A 26613-nucleotide genomic window follows, 5' to 3' on the forward strand; every position below is an offset into this window, starting at 1 on the left:
GAATGTGTCGACCTTGTAGTGCAACATCCTGACAAGAAACATGGCAATACTTCCTGGATTATGACTTTGGACTTATATTATAAATATCCAAAGTAAATATCTGTCATTATGATACAATTCACTACTGTAAACTAAACACAACAAAAAATATAAACTCAGCATTTTTGTTTCATTGGCTGAACATTTCAAGAGCTTATAACTTATATGTATAAAAATGTGTACTTACGGCATTCTGGCAGCATGCACTTCTCCACCTGGTCCAACTCTTCAGTGCAGTCGCCGAGCTCAACAGGCGACTTAAGCATACGCTGACGTGTTCGTAGTCCCTTTCCACAGGTGACACTACAGTCACTCCAGTCGGACCACATAGTCAGCATACAGGGGATTGTATCTAAGCATCAAAACACAAATTTGTGCAGATGTGAGCTGTTTTCATATGAAAAATGGCTTCTCGATGTCCTCTCACACATGGTTACGTATAGTACGGCATCTCACAGAAGTAGAAATAGAGTCCATCTCTGAAGGAATAATAAAACATATGATGCTGGATCTCATCATGGATAAGGTATAAAAAAATGGATGGATGGATGATCTCATCATCATGCGGACCAGTTTCCTAAAGGAGATCATGCTCTGCTTCACAATTTTGGAATTCATTCTTTTCCTCAATGAACCGCGGAAGCAACACATGTGCATCCCCAGACCATGATGTACGATCACCATACTGTTGGCAAGACACAATAACAATAAAAGTCGAATTTTTTGCAGCAGAGAAACCCTGTTTACATTTTCGAAACATTATTAGAGCCCTGTAGACATGCAATAACACCCCTATAATCACCTTTACACTCGTATTACCCAATACAGTAGACATAGTCAGAGTAAATATGCCACTTAAGACTGAACTGAGACTGTTCCGGTGCTAGAAAAGCTCCTGGCCAGGAAATGACATCAGGGTTTAGTAGTTGAGTTTCAGCTTGGCCTGGGTTGCAACAGTAGCCTGTGTTTTTGATTTTTGTGATGCATTATTGTGGCTGTTGTTAGATAATTCAAACCTGCCATAAAAGTCTGTTTTTCCCATGATCAAGTCTGGCGCGTGTATATTTCACCAAACATACAGTAACATTACCGACACCTAGTGACCAGTGTACAGTACTACATATCACAACATCTTTTAATGTGTCCTCTGAATGGCAAACATGCAAAAAAGGCTAAAAAATATGGATGGATGTATGGATGTATGGATAGAAAATCTATACTGCTATAAAGGCTGTACCTGACTACTCTAAAGTCCAAGTATTCTAAGTATCCAAGCTTTAGTATTGAAGATGCAATAAAAATGTGTAAGCGTGTACTTACTTTGAGAAATACTGCACTGAGATGTTGAGTATTTCTTTTTCATATTGACTTACGACATTCTGGCATCATGCACTTCTCCACTTCCAGCACCTCGGCTCCACAAATGGAACCGTCTGCAGGAGGCATCTTCACCATGCGCTCCCTTCTCTTCATGCCAAGACCGCAAGTGGCGCTGCAGGCATCCCATTCCCCCCATTCCGTTACCAGGCAGCTGCTGGGAACTGAGACCCAGAGGGGACATTAGTTAAAAAGCTCAGCTTTTTGGTGAAATGTTGCATTTCCCTCTTACAGCATTCCTCGTTGACCACACAGTCTTCTGTCTCTTCTGTGGGTAGAGTGCAGATTGAGCCGTCATCTGGAAACTGCTTAACGTAACGTTCTCGTGAACGTGTGCCCTGTCCGCAGGACACACTGCATGGAGACCATGTAATCCATTCTGACATCATACATGTGGATGCATCTAAAAAGTCAAGTAAATTATACCTTGAACAAAAGTATATTTAACTTGCCTCCCATAGAAACAACGTGTTGCTTGTAATTTATCTTTAACATTATCTATAGCCTTGCACTAATACAATTCAGTTATAAACCTTCACTTTGTAAACTGTCAAAGCAGTGACGCAAGTAATGATACAAAACTCTCAATAAAACTCAGAGAAGATGATTAAAATGGTTATAAAGCAGCGTAGACAGGCTCCATCCTTCAGCATTGAATTTCTGAAAATATGACTTCATCATCTGCATGTAAATATACATAAATCTCCTCTGTGAAATTGAGTTTTTATATACATACCCTCATCGCTGCATCCTGGCCCCATGCAAGGCTGGAAATCCTGTGTGTGAGGACACGGAACGCTAAGGTCCAACTGGGCCTTAAGCATCCTCTGCCTCATCCGCTTGCCCTTTTCACAAGTGGCTGAGCTGCAGGCCGACCATGGAGACCAATTGGAGTAGATACACGTCTCGGGGGTGTCATCTGCAGGGCGGAGAGAAATAATAAATTCTCTGTGCTTTTAATCTCGTGTAAATGAAATGTGGTTTGTATCCAGACCTTCCTCTTTCTCCTCCTGGGCAATGTCTGCCACAATGTCATCCACGTTGTCTGGCACAATGTTGCATTGCTCCCCCTGTGGAAATAAACACAACACTCATTCTTTTCAACTTTTTCTATGACCTTGGACAATAATGAGTGCAGGTGCATTGAATATGGAAGCATGTAGTGGTAACATAATGTATTAACCAACCTGGGGCAAAAGGATAGGGCAGAAAATGATCAAAAATTCCCCACACCGCCTGTAGATGACACTAAAGGACTTCTGTCTACTTGCTGTGCGTGTGAAAGGGTTTCACCTCCAGAAAAGTAAAAAGGTTGCAGTGGAATTAATTACCTTTTTTTCCTTGTAATTGTGTTCAGTTAAATTAAAAAAAAAACACCAGACACACAACAAAGCATGTTTCTGGTATTATCATGCTTTGTTCATTTTTAATGAGCTCAAATTGGGGTATTAGTCAAGGTGGAGGGGCTTGCAGTTAAGCCGGAATATATTTAGGCCCCACTCAATGGTTGTTGATTAATGCGTATCTTTGTTGAATGTATCTTCCGGTTGGAAATTGCACATGTAAGTGTCAAACCACTCTATACATGCTAGATATATTAATGACAAATATTCACCTTTTTATTCTTTTTTGTTTTGTTTTGTTTTACAAGTCTTTTCCAAAGGACCCTGGTAACTTTTAGAGTTACTAGTGAGTGCAAGAGTGATTAGTGTAAACATTAACTGCTTGTACTGATTCTTGAATAGATCAATTTAGTGTATTGTTTGAGTTTTTTACATTCCATAATTTGATTCCACATACTGAAATGCTGAAGGTTGTTAGTGTCGTTCTCGCATATAAGTGTTTTAAATTACATTTTTTCCAAAGGTCATAGTTTTCCTTTCTTGTTGAGAAGAATAGAATAATGTTTTTAGGTAAGAGTTTATTATTTGCTTTATCCGTAATTTTAACTGTTTCAACACCTACCAGATCAGCAAATTTTAATAATTGTGATTTTAGGAATAAAGAATTTGTATGTTCTCCACAAGATATTGTATTTGTCCATAAGTATCCTTTGTGCTGTTACCAAATAGCATTATTAGTTTTACTTAGGGTTCAGAGATAATCTGTTTTAATCAAACCATCTTTTTAGTACAGTCAATTCATCTGTGACACTTTTTGGTGAGCTTTTGTGTGCTTTATGCAGAGTAAAATGTAGTAGTATTTGTAGTAAATAATACTAGCTTTAGGTCTTTTGTAACTTTATAGATGTAATTCATATATAGATTATTAAACAGTTTTGGTCCCAGTATTGACCCCTGGGGTACGCCATACGATATATTTAAGCTCACAGATGTATATTCTCCCAGCTTCACATACTGCTTCCTGTAGCGTTTCCCCAGTTCAAAATTAATCCTCTGATTCCTCACTGGATACTGTGGTTACTCTGATTAATTGTATTGAACGGTTTTGTCAAATCCATACAATTGTTGTTGTTTTTTTATTTATCATTTATTTATTATATATATACTTTGGAATGCCAATGCAGGGGTGCTGGCCACTTTTAGCATTGTCCCTGAGATTTACTTTCTGCTTTTTAAACAACAACGTCATACCTGCTCCCCTTCACTACTTGATCTTCTCTGCTTTGATGGTGTACAAAAGTACAATAAAATGAAACCAATTCCACTTTTATGTGACAGCTAATTCGCTTTTAGTAGCAGTGGGATAGTGCATTAGACGTGGGTAATAAAAACCTGTACCTGTAATAGTGCAGTCATAAATACTGCATCTGGCGTGTAAGTTCAATTTACAGTCATAAATTAATGGCAACTTTAAAGGGGACCTATTATGCACATTTTTGGGCCCTTTGTATTGAGATGGGGACTCCTATAGAACAGCTATACATGATAACCAGCAGACAAAGCTATATGGTTCTGTCAGAATCTGCACCTATTCAGCTGCATTTTGTGGTTCTTGCAAAAACGGTCTGTTTTAATGTATTCCACCCACGGCCTGCCTCCAGGCACGCCCACTGAGCTGTGGTTGGTCACACTAGCAAGTACTTAAAAGGAGTACCGGTTTGTGCCACTAGCTAACGATAGATAAACTAAACCATTACCAACAACGTACCTTTCTGGCAATCCGTTCCACCACTACCCTGGCCACAGGACTGATAGCGCCCCCTTCAGGATCATAAAAAGGGCTTTGAGGGTGGTCCAGACTGGTCAGAGGACGGATCTTATCCTGAGGCACAGAGGGCTTGTTGGGAGACTGAAAGACGGAGATAAACATATTGAAAAAAATAAACAATGACAGAATAGAATATAATAGAAAAGCTTTATTGTCATTATACAAAAAGTGACCTATAAGAGGAGGATAGAGTCCAACCTTGCCAGCAATACAGTAGATCCTGGGAGGTGTGGCTGAGTCTAAAGGATATCACCAATTTCAGAGGCTACAATGTGAAACCAGGAGACCCTGGTGAGTCCATCAACAGCTTCCTTGCTCACTTTGAACCAGAGCGACACTCATCTGCTCCAACCCCACCCCTACCTCCTTCATGTTCCAATAACACCCCACTGACTGTAAAAGAGCAGGATGTCAGGCGTGTCCTCCTGACTGTGAGGTGCTCAGAGCATGCACCCACCAGCTCTGCAGCATCTTCTGCAGGGTCTTTAACCTCTCTCTGACTTAAGCAGCCTGCCTGAAATCCTCCACAATCATCCCAAGACCCCAAAAGTTCACCATAACTAGCCTTAATGATTAACGCCTTGTTGCTCTCACATCCGCTATCATGAAGTGCTTTAGAGGCTGATTCTCAAAGGCTGATTCACATCAAAGACTGTCTTCCTCCAACACTCGATTCTCCTCAGTTCGAATACCGGACGAACAAAGCCACAGAGCACGCCATCGCTATAGCCCTGCACACTGTGTTGAGTCACCTGGAACAACAGCAGAGCTACGGCAGGTTGCTCTTTGTGGACTATAGCTCGGCCTTTAATACAATCATCCCAGACATTATGAACACAAAACTAGACACCCTGGGTCTCCCCCCTCTCACATGCACTTGGATCAAGGACTTTCTGACCAACAGACCCCAGACTGTAAGACTTGGCCCCCAATCTTCCTGAGCTGCACTGAGGCGGACAGAGTAAGGCTTGTTGGCCTTACTCTGTCGTTGGCTGCCCTCCCGCCTCCCTGACAGACATTTACTCCTTCTGGTGTCTCAGCAGAGCTCAGAGCATCATCACTTAACATCCCGGTTTTCATCTGTTTGAGCTGCTGCCATCTGGAAGGGGCTACAGATGCACTAAAGTAAGGACAAATAGACTGAGAAACAGTTTCTTTCCGAGAGATATCACCACCCTGAACTTTCACATGTAAAACACACTGTTAACTGCTGCTGCCTACAAACTTACCTCACAATTTCTCAGTCTCCAGTTAACCTAACATGTATATTTTTGGAATGTGGAAGTAAAATGGACTTCACAGAGAAAACCCATACACAGGGAGAACATGCAAACGCCACACAGAGATGCTCAAACAGAGATAACAAGATAGGAATAACAATCTTAAATGTGCCTGTTCCCCTGTGGTCAACTTTGTTTTAAGTTCCAATGCACTATGAAGTTTAGTAATAGTATTACAAACACATAACAGTTTGCTCTGTTGTGAAGACAAATAATGAAATTATTCATGTCTTCTGCCGGGTAAGATAGGGAGTTCAGTGGGATAAACCAAGGATTGCATTCACTGAGTCAGAGTTTGGTCAAACATATGCACACACACATATCTCAGTGCTGGCGGAAGGCAAGGGCAAGAGAGGGCAAGAGAGAAAAATGTCCTCGTAGGTTTTAGGAGAAGTGGAGAAGGAATCAGTGATGCTCTGAGTTGATTTGTTGCGGACAAGCAGCACAAATATGAAGAAGTGAGGGAGGAAGGCATTGTCTTTTTGAGCAGCCGACAGGTAGAGCAAGACAACGTGTAATCACAAAGTCAAAGTCTGTGTTGAGAGGTATTCAAGGGGGAAGTAGTAGAGTGGAAAGTTTTTTCGAGTACAACTATTTGAAGGTCTGAAAAGATGTGACAAAAGAATAGACTGGGAAAAAAGCAATGGTGCTTTTTGAAGATCAGAATACCTCCATGACCCTAGTGAGATAAGCGGCATCAAAAATGGATGGATGGATTGAGGAACAAACCTACCTAACCCTTACTCATTAGTTCCTCAGTAACTACTCCTTTATGTATGTGCCTTAATCCCTTAGTAACTACTACTCATTAGTTCCTCAGTAACTACTCTAAATGTACGTGCCTTAGTCATGAACTGATCCTTAGTTCTTCATTAGTTCCTTGGTAACTACTGTAGTTTTGTGTACCTTATTGGGGTGTGGGTGGAAGGAGGGAAGCTGAAGAAGAGAACCCACACAAACATGGAGAGAACATGTAAACTCCACACAGAGATGTTCCAACAAAGATTTAAACCCAAATCTTCTGACTGTATGGTATCAGAATGGAGTAAGAGTAATAACGATAATAATGTGTCAATAATAATACACATAAATATTATACGTATGTTACTGACCTCATATGACACCCCATTGTCAGTGCCTGCATCCCAAGGTATGAGGTCCTGGACTACTCTCTGAGCCCATCCGCACTCTTTGGTACACAAGTCCTCTGCAGAAAGACCTACGTTCCAGTCCGGACTTGGTCCCAGCATGGTCAGGAATGACATGAGGTGCCGCGCTCGATCCACTGAGAATTCAGCCGAGGGTGCGGCCCGCCTAGGGAAGAGTGACAATTTACCCATTGGTTATATATAACAAATATTTGGTCACAGTCTGTCATATCCATTGAGGTTTTGTATGATAGTCCAGTCAAAATTCAGAACAAAAAGCCACCAAAGCCATAACAGAAGATACAGCATTGCTAACACACGTCAACGCAGACCAGCAACAAAGAAAAAAACGTTTTATTGGCTGTGTGAAAGGGGCTAGTGACTGTTTTACAGCGTTTGTAGATGGTAGATTGCGTTCTCACAGCAGCAGGCATTTGAGAACAAATTCCATGTACACCAGATTAGAGCAAGACAGCTCTCAGCGATGCATAATAATCATCATCTGAGGCTATAAAACACTTTTCTCTGGCTCATGATTTAAAATGCTGCTTATGGGAGCATTTTAGGAGATGGAAGACATCAGTGGCATCTTGTTGTTCAACACAAATATCTGCTTGTCTCTCTTCAGCTATGATTGGCAACTAAACTAATAAGGATTTGTGCCTGCCTGTGCAAATTAGAAGTGAAACAATCCTTAGTGTCATACAGACAATTAGCCAGATACTCTTTTTTTTTACTACCTGTCATCATATAACTGCATTGGACTTGAGTGGATTCAGTGCTGCCCTTGAGCGCTCTTGCTAATGATGGCCCCTGGGGACAAGCAACATCCCTTATCCCTAGGGAATGTGCGTCGACACTCAGGTGGCTTTTTCTCAGAAAGTACTGGAACTCTGACATTTATCTCTGGCACCACCTGTGCTCCAGAAGAAGTCACTGACAGCAAAGGAGAGACAGAGCAAGGCTGCTCACAAATGAGAAAGGCCTTAATCACTGCAGATAACCTCAGTGAACTGCTTTTGTGATTCCACAATGCTCAGTAGCCTTGCCCCCGGCACATGTTTTCTACATGGACAAGTAAACGTAGGTAAAAAATGTTTCATTAGTTTGTTGCTGAAAGGTGAAACGGGGACAGTATACTGCTATGCAGACGTATTCACTGCAGCTTCCAGTTTGATTATTAAATTACCTCAGTGCTAGACTAACAAAAAAAACTGCGTACGTGGAAAGGGATTCAAATGTCAAAATTTGAATAGAATTCCCATTTCTACTGCACCCACCTCAACAATGTTGACAGATTGAAGTTCATGTAAAACTATACTGATTATTCTCCAGCGACTCTTTTAGAAGTACAGACAGGATCTTGTGGAATGACCCCACTCAACTGCAAAGTTGAATTTTTCATTTCATTTTTGTATTCAATCCGGGCACATGGACGAAAAAAGGTGTTTACTGTTATACTATGAATTATATATTTGAAAGTATCAAGTCGCTTTTGTGAAGACTTTCGAGAAGATATTGGAGTGTGCTTCTGGGAATTTCTGTCCATTTGTCAGGTCAAAGATCACTGATGTTGGATATGAGAGAGGGTCTGTTTATCGCCATCTCTGTTTATGTGAGAGTCATTGTAATACCGTATGCAAATTGCTAACATATCAAAATCTGACTTTCATTCGTTTCACATCTACTTATCATCATCATGGTGACTCATGCTCTGACCTTTGTTGAAGGAATTATCTTGCTTATTATGACAAAATTGAGGCTCACTGTTATCAAGGAGAACCAGCAATGACAGTACCCTTTTTCAAAAGGTTTGGGTTGAAGTAGATTTGTATTTGGTGGATGTGTGGATGCTAAGTAAACCGGAAATAAACCCACGGGCGCACAGAAAGAACATACAAACTCCACACAGAGTTGTCCAACAGAGATTCAAACCCAGACCTTCCAGACCTTTCTTAGTTAGGAAGCACTTTGGGTGTGTGACCAATCACAGCGGAGTGGGCATGCCCGGAAGCGGGTCGTGGCTGGAATGTATTGGCAAGAAGTTCAAATCCAAGAAAATACAGCTGGAATAGGTGCAGATTCTGCAAAATCTAAAAAGTTTTCTGTGCGGGGTTATTGTGTATAGCTGCTCCATAGGAGTCCACAACTCAATACAAAGGGTCAGAAAATGAGCATTGACTCAGTGACTCATTGACCAGTGACTCAAAATATGCCCAGGGCATCAATAACTAAACTATAATTATCGCACTTGAATTAGATGTGCTGACAAAAGTATCACCCACCTAGGGTTAACTTGGCAATTGAGGCTTTTATTAATGTCAAATAAAAAAGATCACTAACATCTATTCTCTCTGTCTTGTCAAGTCATTCTTCCAAAAAACACAGTCACATACAAACAAAAACATAAAATGTCAGCATCACTGCACATCGTATCGCATAAAGTCATAGGCGCTGTTAATTATCCATGAATTGTGTCATTACACTTCATACCTCAGGTAGATGTACAACTTAATGTAAAAGATAATGTTGTGTTTTTTTTCTACGTGGTATAATTGACCAGGCCATTATTTTTGCTGTAAATAGTCGCGCAATGAAACAATTAATTGGCTGCACATATCGGAGGTAAGCTAATTATTCCCAGTGGATATCCTTGCTTCTATTCCTGGCTGTTCAATTCCCTTTGGAGATGAACAACATTGCCCTTTTAGTCCGGGGGGAAACAACACTGCACAGGTTGTTACCGTTGGACTTCTTTTCTTCAAGCTGAGCCAACAAGCAGCTTGCTTTTCCTCATGAATAAGAGATTAAATAGCTACAAGAGCTAATGAACTCGGGAAGAATACGGTAGATGGCAATTTCAGGGATGGCTTTGTACTGATCAGCAATCACAGGGTTCAACATGGAGGATGTTGATGTATCTGACTGCAAAAAAAAGGTAAATCATATTTGTGAGGATAAACTGATGTTTGTTAATTTGGTGTTCCAACAGGTATGTAGAGTATGTTTAAAATAAGGTTAAAACCTTTACAAGCATTTAAAAGAACACCAGAATCTCTGAGGTCAAAAAGGACCAGGAAGGTCAAACTGTTGTAATCATTCTGCAATCCTTCAACTGTCAAAAAATGGTAAAATAAAGCTAACTATTATTAAAAGTAAAAGGCAAAATTCACAGTTGAGAACTCTGCAGATTTGCTGAGGTGCCATGTAATATTTTTATGTTATAAATTATTATAATGTTACAGGCTTAGGAGCCACGCTGGCCATCAACTTGACAGCCAGGACATTTGGGTGTCACATGCGATTGGCAAAACTCATCGCCAATGTGGAACAAACTCTGCCCACTGGAGGCAACAAGCGGCTGTGACCAGCTACAGTGGTGAGTGATGTGTTCACATCCAGAGCGAATTATGAGTGTCCCACAGTTTTGATTGGCTGTCAGATGTGGAGGGAATTTGGTGGTATCAAACTCATTCAGAGGAGGAAAAGCAGCTTTGGATGATCAAGTAATCTTGCTCGTACTGGATCTGGCTCGTATTGAAGATAAACTCTTTAGAAATGTCAAATCTGACACGAAAAGTATTATTTTTTCCTTCATGTTTACCTGCAAGAGTGTACTGATTACCTTCCTGGCCGCTTGGTGGTCAATCAGTAAAACTCCTGTTGATTGGTCCTCATCTGGGCTGAAATGTTGAACATTTTTTAACTTTCTGGGATCGCGTCGAAATTTAGCCTGTCGCTTGGCTGGACGGTGACTCACGATAATCGCAGGTTCCATTAAAAATGAATGGACCGGAGGTGATGTGTGGTCTCCCATGTGTGGCGCCCATTTTAGCTCTGCGCCTTCCATTCTGAAGGACCTTGGTTCCAGCCCACGGCAATGTGCGGTGCTGGCTGAACCAGGCATTTACACATTTCACTGTAATGCCAACCTATGTAAACACTGGTTTACATATGGTTTACAATGGTGTCTTAGAATAGTCGAGGAGTCTGATTCGCCTATCAATTTTGTCGCCAAATCATAAAAATGTCACATGATCAAGATTGTATCATTCTGACACCATGGGGGGTGGCTACGACTGCTGTGCATACATTTTTACAAATAATGTCTTTGTTTTTGTAATAAATAGCCTGTTTTGATCCTAAACAGCCATATTTGTAAATAACTGAAAATGAAATGTGTATTTAACAGAAGACCTATAATCCGCTTCAGGGGCACTGTCCAAATGAGCTGAGCCAAGCACTACCTTTGACCGCTGGGAGGCCTGTCGACATCGACTGACTTATTGGCTCAAATGGCTCCTAAAAAAATATCCATGACTCCAGAAAGTGAAGTGCAACTTGTATCAGCAGTTTCTTCCATATCACGTGGCAACGACAGACAACATTTAATCTTCACTGAACATCATTTAAAACAGTTCAGCCAACTTCATGTTATATCCCAACAGTGACTTGACTAAGGCAAGAAATGAGGCTTAATGAGAGTTTTGACAAACTATTGTGTTGTAAGCCATGTAGTTCCTTTTCTTCATCCGCTTTTATTGGTTCTGTTCGTCTAGCTTTCAGTGTCACAAAATGTTCTGCTGTTCTTGCACCCCTACCAATTTTATTTGTTTGTCTGAGAGTTTTAGCCTGTTTTGTTTGAGGTGGAAGAAGTCGCAAATGGAACTGTAACCTCATTTATGATTCATTAACGTCTAATTTCATCATAAGATCAATCAAATATTTAATCGAAATCTAATTTGAGCAAAAGTTTCAAATGTGATTTGTCAGGATTGCCATTAGCGCTGGTCTTAAAAAACCGACTAGTGAAAAAATCTATCGAATCAGATTAGACTATAGAAATCCTTATTGGAAGGCAAACCCACACTCCAAAATTGTAGTACATTACTTCATAAATACTTAAGACAACAGGCATAACAATGAAATCTCACAGACCTGAAAAGTTAGCATCTGAGGGTTAGAGTGAACATCTAGAAACTGGAAAAATCTCCAATTTAATCTTCTATACCTCCTGAGACTTCTATTGTCCAGGGACCTTGATGAAGACATCAAACCTGCAGTTGCTTCCACTGTGTCATGCTTGTTAGTATCTCTTCATGGCAACATCTTCCATCATCATTAGGTGAATGAGGCAAGCGTACAGCTCTTTGACAATCTCTACGGTAGAAGGCTGCTTCATAAATGCACCGACCAATTACTTCCGTAGGTTGGCTAGCTCCTCAATACTACAGTGGCTCACTATCTTTTGGCAGAAAGCTCCAGAGAGGTTGTTAGTTTACTACTTCAACCCCATCATAGCACACGCTTTAGTGGCTCACTGCTGCCTCTTGAGGGCTAAATTGGTGTCATGAGACAAGAGGCACCGCCGTTTTAATGCCACTGAAATACAGAGAACGTATCGATCTATTAAAGTGCAAATGTGCAAATGACATAAAATACTTACACATTAAGTGGTTGCCAGGCCGGCCACTGAGCTTTCATTTTGATGACGGTCAGGACGTCATCACCCTAAAAAGGCAAGAGACACACTCTTAAAGCATCGTGTTTGTGCTACACAGCAAGTCACAATAAAACCATGATGAAAACATATGTTGCAGTATCACAGCAATTGCTAATGTTGGAAGTTATTGAATTTCCCTGCAACAAATGTGACAGGTTGGAGCAAGCATGGAAGACTAATCCTATTTCAAATGTAAGAGTTTTACCGAAGGCCCTCTCCCACAGGGAGGGAACTGAATTTATTGAGACATGAGGAGGCTGATCTCAGAAATCCATCTGGCTAAGCCATAAACTGATGCAGTAATGGGCCATCTAAAAAAAAAAAAAAGTCTAGACGAATCAGAAGAATCAGCTGCAGGGGTGGTTTTTGGGGTAACTGAAAATGAGCTACAAGCTTATGAAAAACAAGTCCCTGTTTTATCAGAAATGGGCAACAGAAAAACAGCACTGGTTATTTAATGGTATGACCAGGTTCTTGGGACTTACCCACCTATGGATATATGGTGCAGACACATACAGGAGATCGGAAAGATCAAGGTTCGAATCTCGGCTTGGGTATCTTTGTGGGGAGTTTTCATTTTTTCCTGTGCGCGTAGGTGTTTCCTCCGGGTACTCTGGTTTCCTCCCACATTCCAAAAACATGCATGTTACGAAAACTGGAGACACTAAATTGTCCATAGGTATGAATGTGAATGTGAATGATTGTTTGTCTATAGGTTGCTGGCAACCAGTCCTCTCGCCCGAAGTCACCTGGGATAGGCTCCAGCATGCCCCCACAACCATAATGAGGACAAGCCGTATAGAAAATGTATCGATGTATAGATACTGTATGCTTGGAAATGTCATACAAAATACATCTACACTCAAAATATGTGAAATTGCAAACTGTCTATTACTATTACAGGGACTAGCATTCGAAAAAATTGATTTTCAGACATGTGGTATAGTTTAGCTCAAAATTATTTTTTCATATACATATATATATATATATATATATATATATATATATATATATATATATATATATATATAATCTTGTCATTTAACTTTCTTTTCATTAAAATACAGTAAAAATTGGCATATCTCATGCATAGTTGCAAATGGAGATTCATGTAGATTACTTGATTTGAAAACTGATTAATGTGATTAAAAGACATTGTTATCCGAGCTTTGTGTTATAGGTAACATAGCAAATTATTGTAATCTAATAATACATCTCATTAATAGTGGATTAATTTTACTTTTACAATATGCCAAGGGCCACTGAAAAATGAGGTGCAGGCTGAAGATGAGCCCCTAAACAAACAACAATTTGCTCTGCATCATAGAGTGTAAAATGGTGATGTGAGGTGCTGCGCAGGCTCCGTCTAGTTGCACTCTAGAATGGCAGATATTTTGTAAAAATCCAGATAAAATAGGGGCAGCAAAAATCATCATACTCATATTATGTGTATTTTTGAGGTGGTACTTGGTGTTAACAATTTGTGTCCTTGTCGGTTGAAGCCTATCTCCTGGAAAATGAAAGTGCAACTTCAGCTTCAGATGGATTTCAAGATGACATCTCTTTAGAGAGAACCATGTCTGATATATAAAAAAAACATTTTGAGAAAATGATCCCGCACCATAAAAGCCTTTATGACAGTGACAAGAATAGTTATTTTTTATCTCCAAGCAGCCGCTCGCACAACAAATTCAACTGTCAAAGGACGTTCGATTGCTAATCGGGGACTCATTTCATGTTCTGCACTTGTCTTACAACAGTCATTTATATGTCAACATCTTGTTTTTACAACAACTTAACTCTTCCGATGACATACTTTGTCATCATATTTTACCACATTTTCACATCATCACATCAAACTCCACCAAATGTCACCATGTTATATGATAAACTCTCACAAGTATCCACAGTGCTTATCACGTCTATCATAAATGTCTACATTACACAAGTTTGGCATTTCGTTTAATGACCGGTATCAGACAGATTTATTCGCTTAATGACAAACTGTGAAATGGATCATTACCTTGCACATACTATAAAGCCTCTGATAGCATTTCCCGTTTAAGTATTACTGTGTTTGAGTCCCTTCTTTTTCACTAACAAGAAATTTACAAGGCTGAAATTATTAGATGCAGATTATATTTTATATTGACAGATGTTTCCATCACATGGAATGACAAATCACTTGAAAGGCCCATAAAAACAATGCCTATTGATTGCAATTGTTAATGATAATACACAAATATTCTGCCAACACAATCACTTGGAGTGAATAACCCCAATGAGAAGACTCACAGCCACTTTAGGTTGTTTTTCTACATCATTAAAGTTCCCTTCATGAAAACCTATTAGGCTTAATATGCATACATATGCCATAGGCACTACGTTCCAACCACAAATCAACAGTGTTTATAGAGACGATGATTCTCTCTTAGGCTTATTCTCATGCTCGTAATCATAGACGTAGTTGTATGTGTGTTTTGCCTGTGAAGTGCTGCTCCCTATCTGGCTTGTTTTTTTTTTCAAAAACTAATAAATAATTGCTGTTTTGTGGTTGACTATGGTCAGGTGGTCACTTTATAGATGACTATAGGGGTTACATTCATGTCTGGTGGGCCAATACAATGCTAAGAGTCAAATTTAGAATGTTATAAATCAGTTTTTCAATGTTCTAACTACAAAAACATTCCATTTATACATAAGGAATCCTACTTTCCAGAAATGCACTTATCATGGTCTTGACTGGAACCAATTCACCGCAACAATCTATCCCATTGTCTTGACTTGATGGACATAGAAAAAAAGCGACTAAACTTTCACTTTCAGGAGGAGCACCAAGGCCAAAGGTGACAATGAATGAGGTAAACATTTGCCACCAGTTGGTAGTGAAATTGTACATCATTCATTAGTGCAGAAATGGCATAAACAGTACATCTTACCACAGCCATGGAGGGGCTCTATGCCAAAATACCAATTACCCCTGTGGGCTACTAGTTTTATGGCCAGCCTGCTTTTCCTATTTCTGGGAGGCTTGTGTGTTCTTGTTCAAATTATCAGGATATTTCTCTTATTTGGTACTTTTGGGCTGTTTATTTTGATATAAAAGGTACATTGTTGAATGACACCAAACACCCCTAATTAGGAGTTTTACTCTCTGTGTTATTATGTCTTCCTTCCCCTTGTGTTAGAGGTAGACAGGGAGACGATTTCAAAGATTAGATGTTTGCAGATGCTCAAATGGAGTGCATTTCGACTAATGACAGAAGGTGTCCCTGGCTTCTACTACCAAACACATAATTATCAGCGTTCCGGAGAGCCCATCATTTTCTTCCATCAATATAATACACAGCCAAGTCAATATATCGCTTGGTTGCATCTTCTAAGATGATGCATTAGTACACCAAGCTTTACCCTTTACTGCTTTTTAATGATTCATTTGCAGGGCTCCATAACCATCATTCTTTTTAGTATTTAGGATTGATTTAGTAGTTTCACGTCAACAGAGCTTTTTTGGACAACAATATAGCCCAAATTTATGACACTCTTAAAGATGTGCATCTCGAAATGGGAATAAATGAATACTGATGCACAAGCTGATCTATCCTGTATCTGTTTTTAAAACTGTAATAAAATCATTAAAAAAAAAAAACACTTTCACATTTCATAGAAAATTATTGGGACTTGTTTGTACTTTTTATCTGTGCTTTGTTTGCTTTGATTAATTGCTATTAATCGACTATGACAGCAGCCATACATTGTATATCTGACCACTTGCTCAGAACTAATAGATGTACTGTCTATTTCATTCACACACACAAAATCAATAAGAACGCAATGCAAGATTATTTGTCATTGTCAGGGTTGTGTGAATTTTGAATAATCTTCAACATTATCTTCATTTGTGTCCTGCAACATGTAAGATCATATTTAAAAACTTTGAATGCATCATCTAGCACAGTGGTTCCCAGAAGGGGGTATGCGTAACCCCAGGGGTACGTCAATTGCCATAGGGGGTGCATGAATTAAAATGAATACTCAAAATGCACCTGAACGCCTCACAATTCATAACTGATCATAATTGGCTAAAGGTGGAATACAATTTCATGATAATCCAAACAGTGCCTGAGTGGAGACACGTGAGTGTTGTTACAAACCTGGTTACAAACGGGGACGGACAGAAAGTGATGTCCGAGGTTCAGAGTTGAGTTTTAGCTTGGTGTGGGTGACAGTCACGACTGTAGCCCATGTTATTAAAATTCTATTGTTCCAGCGATCGTCTGGTTCTTGTGTGTTGCCAAACATTACCGTAACACTGTCACCACTTTTACACAAAATGAAAAATGTTATCAGGGACCGCCTGCTTATAACACCATCAATTATTTAGATAGTAGTAGTTGGCATTTGGCATTTTCCTGTGAGCTATCAATAGTGCTATTCTAAACAGTATTAACAATGCACTCACAACCCCTACCCCAGATCATGAAAAAAACATGCAGAGCGTTAGCTATGTCACCCTTACAGGAACACGTTGTCATCATTATCACAGCTCGGAGTGTTAACAGAATAATTTTGTCGTGTGAAAAATTAGCCTCAAACTCAGACCTCAAAATGCTTGCTCAATTTAACATTGTTATTTTACATATGTACAGTATGTCACTGGCGGTGTTCATATTCACATAGAACATCAATGCTATGGGCTGATAAAAATATCAAGCTATATTTACACTGGAAACCAGGCAGTAAAATGACAATAATGAGAAAGACCAAATTAATGCACGATTAGTTTTATTGAGCACTGAGGAGCATTGTGTTTGTTGATAACGTGTCTTGAAGCCAGTGGGTGTTAATCAAGACAAAGTTGCATGCTGCATGACCTTTCATCTTAGAATCAAAGCGTCCATTTATGTAAAAAGTTTTACTTTATTGATATGATAATGGCTTTGGAAGTAAGCTTCCACAATGGATAACCCACAAACTTAACAAAAGCCCATTCAGATTTCAGGCAGATAATAGAATTAGTGTGCCCTGCTGGTTATGATGTGGCCATTAAAAGGCAGACATGACACTCATCTGTGATGCCTCCAACATCCCACTGCATTCTCTTTACTGACACTAATAACAACAATACAACAATGCATTCTCACTTGGAAAAATGAGTCCCTGTGATGTTGTGATGTATAGCAGAAAAGCATAGGTGTGAGTTTGTTTATCACCATTTCAACCAAAATATTACCCAATAAACAATGGAAACCACTTATGGATGCGATTTTAAAAGTTGGGAATTTACTGCAGACCAGAAAATACAGGATATGTGGCAAATTCACCCGTATTTCTCAAATGCCAAAGGGTGAGAGAAAAATATCAATATTACAATATGTTGCATCATTATGTCTCACCGCTCAGTAATGGTACATCAGCATCAGATATCAATACTGTACAGTATTCACAATTGTGTGCTTAAAGACACATTTTTTATTTAACGTGATGAGAATCCCGCAATGTACTGCATCTAAATAGACAATGTTTTCTTACATTTGCTTTGAATATATTAATTACCACTTAATTACTGTAATTCTTCTGCGATTTCCATTAATATACAGTGGAATCTTGGTTTTGTTTTTGTTAAGGATTAACTGGATTTACATTATTTATTAGGGAGAAAATGTATTTGGTCAGCGTCTGTTGGACCTTGTGGAACAGACTAATGACCAAGATTCCACTTACATAATCATCATTTGTTTTGGGTTTTTTTTTTTTAAAAAGGCTTCACTACACATTTAAAAACAAAGCCTGGAGCTCAGACACCTACAGGAATGTAAGATTGATGATTTAGATTTTTTCCTCAGCAAATAAGCGAACCTGGCGTTATAGCTTGTTAAAATGTAACTATAATGATAGCAGTGTAGCTCACACGGCTATGCCACTGTGTCCTGTACCACTCATGTTATATGTGATATATGGCATCTACAACACTGGACAAGCACTTAAGAGCGTGCAACAGCTACAGCCACGTAAGCCATGCCAGCTGGCTCTTTCCCTTCCAAGCCCTTGTTTAAAATAGTTGAAAAACAGTACAATATGGGACCTTTCAGGTAATGTTAAGGACAATAAAGGGCAGGCCGACTTTGTAAAACTGAGTCCTGAAGCTTCCACCTTGCAGTACAGCATTTAAAATGAGTTCTTTTCGAAGCAAGGCTCTCTTAGTCCAACAATGTTTCATCAGGCATATGGAAATCAATCTTTCTGTATAACCTTCATGGGAATTATATGCAAGCCAGAACTGCATTTTCTAGATGAGACACTCCGTGCAGTGTAAACGACATATTCTCTTATCTTGGAGGGAAAAGATTCACATTGCATGAATAATTTCCATCTAGTCCTGACAAGTGCAGTGAACCTTAATTTGCAATGCTTGATTTAACATTTGTAATTCCCTGTTAGGCAAGTGGCGACATTCAAACTGGCATCATCACAAATAGGAAATGGTTAGGAACGGATATGCGATATTAATATGGTTTAATAATGTCTGCTTGTTCCGCTGACACTTAATAGTTTTATATGAATGCGGGTGAATAGGAGGCCATTGTGTATGAGAGATGCATATCAAAGAGGCACAATTCCAACGTTTCAGATAATGAGGTTTGTGTGTTTGGAATTGAGCCCTGAAAGAAATTTGGGATGACTCTGAACGCTCGGTTTCACTGACTTTCTGTGACATCACAGGGAGCCGGACTTCGTTATGTGGGTGTGCCAGGGTATGCCTGCCCTCCTCCCTGCTGTGCACCACTCTGTTGTGGAAAATTTCACCATGTTTATTTTGTATAAGTAAGCGGTTGTCTGTGTAGCATTATTGAGTGTGCATACAGGGAGCATCTAACCTGCATGCATTCAAATTACAAGCTCACTGGTGTCAGGAGTTACTAATAGCCTTTTTCACCACAATTGGTGTCGCTCGATTTTTGTTTTTGTATGCCAATATCCTAAACAAATCATTCTATTCACTGTCAGTGTATAAGAACACCAAGGGTGGGTACATGTGCGATATTCACAGTGTGACGTTTGCTTGTCCTCTGTGTATTGTGTGGGGTGTGAGGAAGTGTTGTAATTTATTTCTCAATGTTGAATGAAGTTCTATTCCCAAAACATTTTTACACTTTTCCACATTAGTGGGTTGTACTTTTTCAGACTGCCATTTCAACAAAATACATTTTCTGCAAGAGGCAGTGCGTGGATAAAATATGTTGTGTCGTGTGTATTTCAAACAGACACTGTGCAGGTTTGTGCATTCATTACACAAATGAAGACAAGGTTTCTCCGAATTTTGTACAGCAGCACTCAGAGTAGCAGGACCGTAATGCAAGACTGGGGAACATTCAGATATATATATATTTGGGAAAATGACTCTAATGACTCTCCTCCTGTTGCATTAGGAATGGACATTATAAATAATATTTCTTCATTTTTTTCTATGACATCCCCTCACTTGATATAGTAGCAATTCGACATAAAGCTGTGACAGCTGGAGCTTTTTTTGTTTTCACATCCTCAGTGGAATATCTGCCTCAGCACATCCTCCTATAATCACCATGTTAAAAAAGATCATTAGTGCTAATTACCATGCAAATGCCTCTGTTATTTTTTTCTTGCTCATTAATATTATTTGGAGAGGTTGTTACCTTTGAGCACAGCACTATGTAAATAAACCCTACATAAAAAAGACCTGACATCCTCTTTCTTTGTGGTTTACTGCAGGGTCGTTATTCAAACTGGTCAAATATCTCTTAGGATGACACAATTATGTGGAATTATGTGCTATTTTCTGCCCATGAGTCGAAGCCTAACTGGGTTTAAAAATGTCTTTCTCTGGATGAGATAGAAGCTTCTCTGATGTTGTGATCAAAGTTCTGTTCGGACATCTCTGATCTGTCTGTCGCAGCCTTGTCTCCTATTAATAGACATCAAATTGCTTCAAAACTCTAACGGGTGCATGCTGGCTGTTATCGGCGCCTGGCGCAAAGGTTTGCACAGCCTTCAGGTGTTAATTAAATCTCCACTGACATTCCCTCATCCTGCCCTGCAGAATAAGCTGTAGTTGAATCACACCAAGGTGCTCTCATCACACTAATTTTGCTCAAGAGGGAAAAAGAACATTCTCAAGTGGCAAGAGAACCAGCTGAGCTTAAGGCACGCTGGTCTGTAAGCGGCGACTACTTTGTGGAGGGTTGGGAATTGATTTTCTGACCATCCTCAGTCGCAATTGCTGACCCTTGTGGTATAGATGTCTGTACATTGGGGCCCTCACAACCTGAGCCATTTCACACACATACTTATCCATCCATGCATTTTCCACCACTTATCCTGGTCAGGGTTGCAGTGAAGCTGTCGCCAAATCTAGCTGCCTGTGGGTGAAAGGCTGGATTGGTTGCCATTCAAACCATCACAGAGCACATTTAAACAGACAAGCTTGACATCCATCCACCCATGCCTATGGTCAACTGCACCAGCAGCCAGTGAGATATTATTGCAGAATGACTGTACAAACAACCTTTAATTATCCAGTCTGACTCTCTCTATGCTTTTCTATACTTCCTCTTTTTCTTCCACAACCCTTCTTCCAGCAGGGGAGCTACTCAGATCGAACCTTGAAGTGTAACTCTATATACTGTATGTATCATACGCAACATGCCCTCCCTAAAAAGCCTCTCCAGTACCGTGCAACAGAAAACGTAATATTCTAATTCAGTACAAAACTCACTAGAGACATAAACTCTACTTTACCTTCAAGAGAGAATATAAACAGAGATAAACAAAAACTATTACTTTGCATAAACATATGCAAGACTACACAAATGCGCAGATATTATTATGCAAGGCAAACTGTACTTCCAAAACACCCTCATAAAATCATTTTACAAAATTGCCATGGAAGACGACCAGTCCAGGGTGTCAGCTTGGATAGGCTCCAGCATACATACATCTATTATCCTCATTAGGACAAGCAGCATAGAAACTAGATGGCAATGGATACTGCTCCCTTGTCCATGCTCAGATCGCAACAATCAAACACTTCCAGACACTACGTGGTGCGTAATACAGCTCTTGTATTGGATTACTTCATATGGTTCAGTTGTACCAGTTGGTCTTTATTGCATGGAGTCAAGACTTCAAACTCCGCTATTTGCTCAACTGTCAATCCTAGTTGACTTTCATGTTTGACCCATACAAGGAATGATCTTATCGTTCTCCCAGCCAAACAAATGACATGGAAATTGCAGTGAAGGGATATGTTGGGGGGGTGTTTGGGGGGAGACGGAGCCCATGGTCTCATTTACATAAGGACAAGATAACAAACCCAGACATTACCGGAAACAGATTTATCAGGGCTATCTCATGAATAAAAGATCACACAAATTTATAATGAAGGTTTATTGTATTTACTTGGCCTTGATCTTATAAAGATCTGACAAATATATCTCCTCCATATTTAAATAGCCCATTCTGGAGAATCAGAAGGCTTAATCTGAGATCTCTAGCTAAAAAAAAAGAACATTTTATTATGCAGCAATTAACGCTGAACAGACCGGATGTATGTTGAGCAGTTGGATGCAGCCGCTACATTTTGTAGCAGATGGGATGGAAATGACACACAGTAATTGCTGCTTCTTTCATTGCATAATGCTCATTTACAGCATATGGCCTCATGCCCATGTCTTAAAAGGTGCATACAATCTTCATTCTCAACAGATATTTTTATGTATGCAGCACTAAATAGTTCCAGTCACTGTTTTCTACCACTTCTTATAATACACATTATATAATGCACAGCATGGACGTATGTAGGCTTTTGGAGTGCTTTGTTTTCCCAACCAGGAATATCTGCTGTGTTCATAATGCAAGTTAAAAGATTATTCCATCCTTACTTGTTTTTTTTTTTTCAGCGAGTGATCATGAATAGGAGGTAGCCATTACAGAAAGAGATGGTTCTGTTCTGTTTGTATGCGATATTCTGTGAATGCCATCCTTAAACCACACACTGATTATCATTTCAATCAATTCTGTGTGTGGGTTTTCTTCTGGCACATCCCCACATCCCCACAAGACGCATGTTAGGTTAATTGGAGACTCTAAATCATCCATAATTGTGAATGTGAGTGTGAATGCTTGTTGTTTTTGTGACCAGTCCAGGGTGTACCCCGTCTCTCGCCCAAAGTCGGCTGGGAAAGGCTCCAGCTCACCTATGACCCTAATAAGGAATATAAAATCAATAAAATGAATGAAAACGAATGTAAATGTTATCTCTACTGATAGTTCTGAATGGATTTCCACATATTCTCCCTTGAAGTTAAACAAGACAAATAGTGGAGCATATTTTATTCCACTTTTCTGTGGCTTTAGTTTTTTTATGCAAACCTCCAAGAGAAAATGTTAATAGAATTTGAATTCCTGAACGTATTATAACTTTTACTTTTTTACTTGGAAATTTGTGGTTATACAAAGTTATACCGTATTTACAGTGTATAAGTCCAACTTTGAATACTGTGGCTTCTACGGGTAATTTTAATGACTTTGTCCCAATCCTGTGACATCTCCTATGCTTCAGAACTGCTACTAATCGTTTAAGTACTGTTCCGCTCACGAGTCAATGAGGAAACAGTATCGTTTCCTTTGGCAGGACCCAATCATGAGCTACAAGGAAACTCAAAATGAGCTTGTCAACCCATCGGAAATCGCAGGAGGTCATTACTTAATGTAACAGTCTGACTCACAGCTTCATTTTACAAAGATGATCTGTCTTTGGTGGCTTGACAGCGGCTTGATGACAGCCTGGTGTGCCCAAATGCCAAAAATAAATGTTTCATACAGTCATATGTATAACATGTTTAAAATGCTATATTTTGCTATATGCTATATAAAATGCAATATTTTCTATATGGCTTATCCTGTTCAGTATTCGGGGGCTATCCCAACTAATACCAGTCATTCACATGGCACATACAGTCCCTAATAAAATGTGCTTGGACGGTAGCCAAAAGTGACTTGTCAAAAGCTGCAGAATTATTATATACATTTAATTTGTAGATGTAGTCTCCGACAAAGATCTGCGCTTCCTGACATTCTCAATGTCTATTTTGTCATAACAAAAAAAAAGCACTCCACAGTGCGAGAAGAAAGAGGAGATTTCCTAGTCCATCCAATCCTGGTGTCTGGTGTATGGAGAAGGTCTATCCAGACTTCTCATTACAGACACAGCAAGCTCCTGTAATGACTGCATGCATTTACAAATCACCTCACACATGAAAGGGGACGACAACAGTGGACGCAGGCAATCCCATTGTTACCAACTCCTGTGATAAGAGCATTTGAACATTAATGCCTGGCAACAACTAAAAGACATCCCTAATGTAAACTCCTAACGATGCTGCTGCATGCATTCTTCCATTTGTTTAACCTGAGTATGGAATACACTAAATAAATTCAAATGTGGGCTGCATCTCTGGTGGAAAGCAGCGATGAATGCAATCAAAGCAACAATCATCTGCAACATTCAGTGGCACAGCAGCATGAGATTGTGATGGGTCGGCTGTGTTTGAGAGGCTCCTAGCATGCAATATTATATTTATTACCAGCAGGCCATCACATTATAGTATAAGTCTGAAATGAGTGGGCCAAGCAGGTTCTCCTAGATATGGAATATTTGTACTTAACTGCACTTAGGGAAATAATGTTTTGGAGAGTAAACTCTTAAAACTGCATAGTACTGAGTGTTTGTTCTATTTAATTTGTATTTTATTGTGATATTCTATCAGGCACCAGCCTAAAGCTCCATATGTATATGCAATATGGTACCATGAGCAGCAAATGCAAGACAAATAGGATCATCTGACCTTCTCTCCACATTATTGGGAAACTCAGGTGGAAAACAAAGCCATTGTACTGAATTGGAAGAGGTAAATCAGAAACACAGAGTAGCGGGTGTGCATGCGAGCGTGCGTGCACGTGTTTGCACTGTGTGCATGTCTGCAAATGAACACTCTGATCAGGTGCCCCTTGGCTGAAGTGGAGCATGGCTATGAATATCAATTTTTGCACTCATCATTTGGTAGCCCCCTCCGATGCCGTACCTGACACAAAAGCCAATCAGCTTTCTGTGTGTGTCAGCATTTGCTAAGAAGCTGAACGGCTCAAAAAAGGAGGGAGCCTCCCTGGACCAGGCTCCTTCACTCAAGGGCATTGACAGATGTGTGTTGTGAGTTTTTGAAGTGTGTGTTCAACATTTTTAGACTCAGGTAGCAAAGGAGCAGTGAATGTAAGCTAGGCATAGGCAATGATGTTTCCATATGCAGAAAAAATGGGTGGGCCACCACTCACTTATGGGAGATGGTACGTACACTATACACCAGACAAAATATAGTACTCTCTCTGATGAGTTTGCCTGAATTCTTATTCGTCTCAATTAATTGCATTGCTCATATTTTACTGAGCAACCAGCTTTTGGTTGCTCAAATGGTTACAAATTATGTTCTGTTTTGTCACAAAAAAGCAGAGTTAAAGGAACTGTCCAATTTACAGTGGTCTCTTAGTAAGTGTCATTAATCCATTCCAGAATGTCTGATTCAACCCAAAACTGACTGTAACCAATGCAAAGTTTTCTCATATGTTGTAGACACCCACAAAATTTTTTGCACAAAAACATTTTACAGACAATAATTACTTTCACATGCAGAAAATAGTGCACATGACCAATGATTTTTACCTAGTTTAGCAAGGGGGGGGGGGGGGATTAGAGAAGATTATGTTTAGAGGGCAATCCCTTTTTTTAACTGTTAACAAAAAAAGCAGAGCGGTATGTTAAAGAATTATTTATATAAAAAAGAATGCTTCTAACATGACATATGGAATGGAGACATGAACATTTAACATCATTTTCCCTGTAGTGGTCACCCTTGGCAAAGATGGATTAAGGAGTCTGGAGGCATGTTTGTCTGCACTTGCAAACTCACCATTCTGTGTATGCTTTTTCCTTTTTTTAAAATTTTCGAACCAGCCACTGCTTGCCTTAAATTCATCAACAAACTCCGCAAGATCCGCATGCAGCATCTTCGGCTGTGTGGTTTGCTTGCAAATATGGATTATACACATGTGCATGGGTTCTTGCAGGCTACGAATAATAGCACGCAATTCACAAATACTGAACTACTACATTGATCTTGTATAATCACTGCATTCATGTGTCCACCAGTCCCATTACATGACAGGGCAATTTCTCCTCACAGTCCCAGCATGAGTTGCAAGGTACTAAGTAGGTCTATTTGAAAAATGTCCCATTTTCTTTCTATCAATTCAGCTTGTTTTCTAAAATAGAAAGAGCCATAGCCAGTCCAAACCACCCATTGTTCTCAATCAAAAATAATGCCTTTTCACTCTTTTCACATATGAGTAATGAGAAAGAAGAGTGGGGCAACCGCAAGTCAGCAATGACACAAAAACCCCATTGTGCACACTGTGGTCTCATTATCTGCTGCATCATCAGGTCTTCAATATTAGCTGACAATAAGCACTCTCGCAGCGGTCCCCGACCTTTTTTGACCCACGAACCGGCTCATGTTCCCACAAATCTCTGGATTATTTATTATGTATTGTGAAACTAAGACAGGAACAACATCAAATGAAAAGCACAAAAAGATTGGCACATTCACTCACAGGCACATTCTATTGTGTGCAGTTTTCCCAGTAGTTTCATTATGGGTGGACGCACTTATGTTGTCGCTTCATGAAAGCGTAATGGCTGTCCCAATACCTTTGTCTATATATTATGTAGCACAATGTCATGTCATGCTCTTAGAAAAATTCAATTCTTACCTTTTGTCTGATCTCCTCTTCCATTTTGACTGGAGAGCCCAGCTCAGCTACCTGTCTGACTCCTTCACTGGCCAAGCCTCCGTACTCCCACAGGACGTAGCTTCTTGAATGGGATGCACCAATAATGGCGGACCAGTGATTGGCACGACCTGTGTAGATAGTCAGTTTTGTTCCAAATCAGTAAAAAAAAAGTCACGGTCCATTAAGGATAAGCCAGTACACCACTTTCTGTATC

General features: G+C 39.7%; 1 protein-coding gene across 2 annotated transcripts in view; it reads right to left on the minus strand.

Annotated features, from left to right (window-relative positions):
- The window catches only part of spon1a (spondin 1a), a 47985-nt gene that overhangs the window by 2076 nt on the left and 19296 nt on the right, over positions 1–26613 (minus strand). The window contains exons 6-14 of one of the 2 annotated variants that reach the window (XM_058088626.1): positions 26379–26527; positions 12462–12526; positions 6980–7181; positions 4528–4668; positions 2411–2486; positions 2153–2335; positions 1649–1684; positions 1413–1580; positions 227–391 (exon numbers count right to left, since the gene is read on the minus strand). In XM_058088626.1, coding sequence (XP_057944609.1) covers positions 227–391; positions 1413–1580; positions 1649–1684; positions 2153–2335; positions 2411–2486; positions 4528–4668; positions 6980–7181; positions 12462–12526; positions 26379–26527 — 1185 coding nt within the window. Of the gene's footprint in view, positions 1–226; positions 392–1412; positions 1581–1648; positions 1820–2152; positions 2336–2410; positions 2487–4527; positions 4669–6979; positions 7182–12461; positions 12527–26378; positions 26528–26613 lie in introns of both variants that reach the window. The other variant, XM_058088625.1, reaches the window with a different exon arrangement.

The sequence above is a fragment of the Doryrhamphus excisus genome, chromosome 12 (genome assembly GCF_030265055.1).
Source record: "Doryrhamphus excisus isolate RoL2022-K1 chromosome 12, RoL_Dexc_1.0, whole genome shotgun sequence".
Classification (NCBI taxonomy): Eukaryota; Metazoa; Chordata; class Actinopteri; order Syngnathiformes; family Syngnathidae; genus Doryrhamphus; species Doryrhamphus excisus.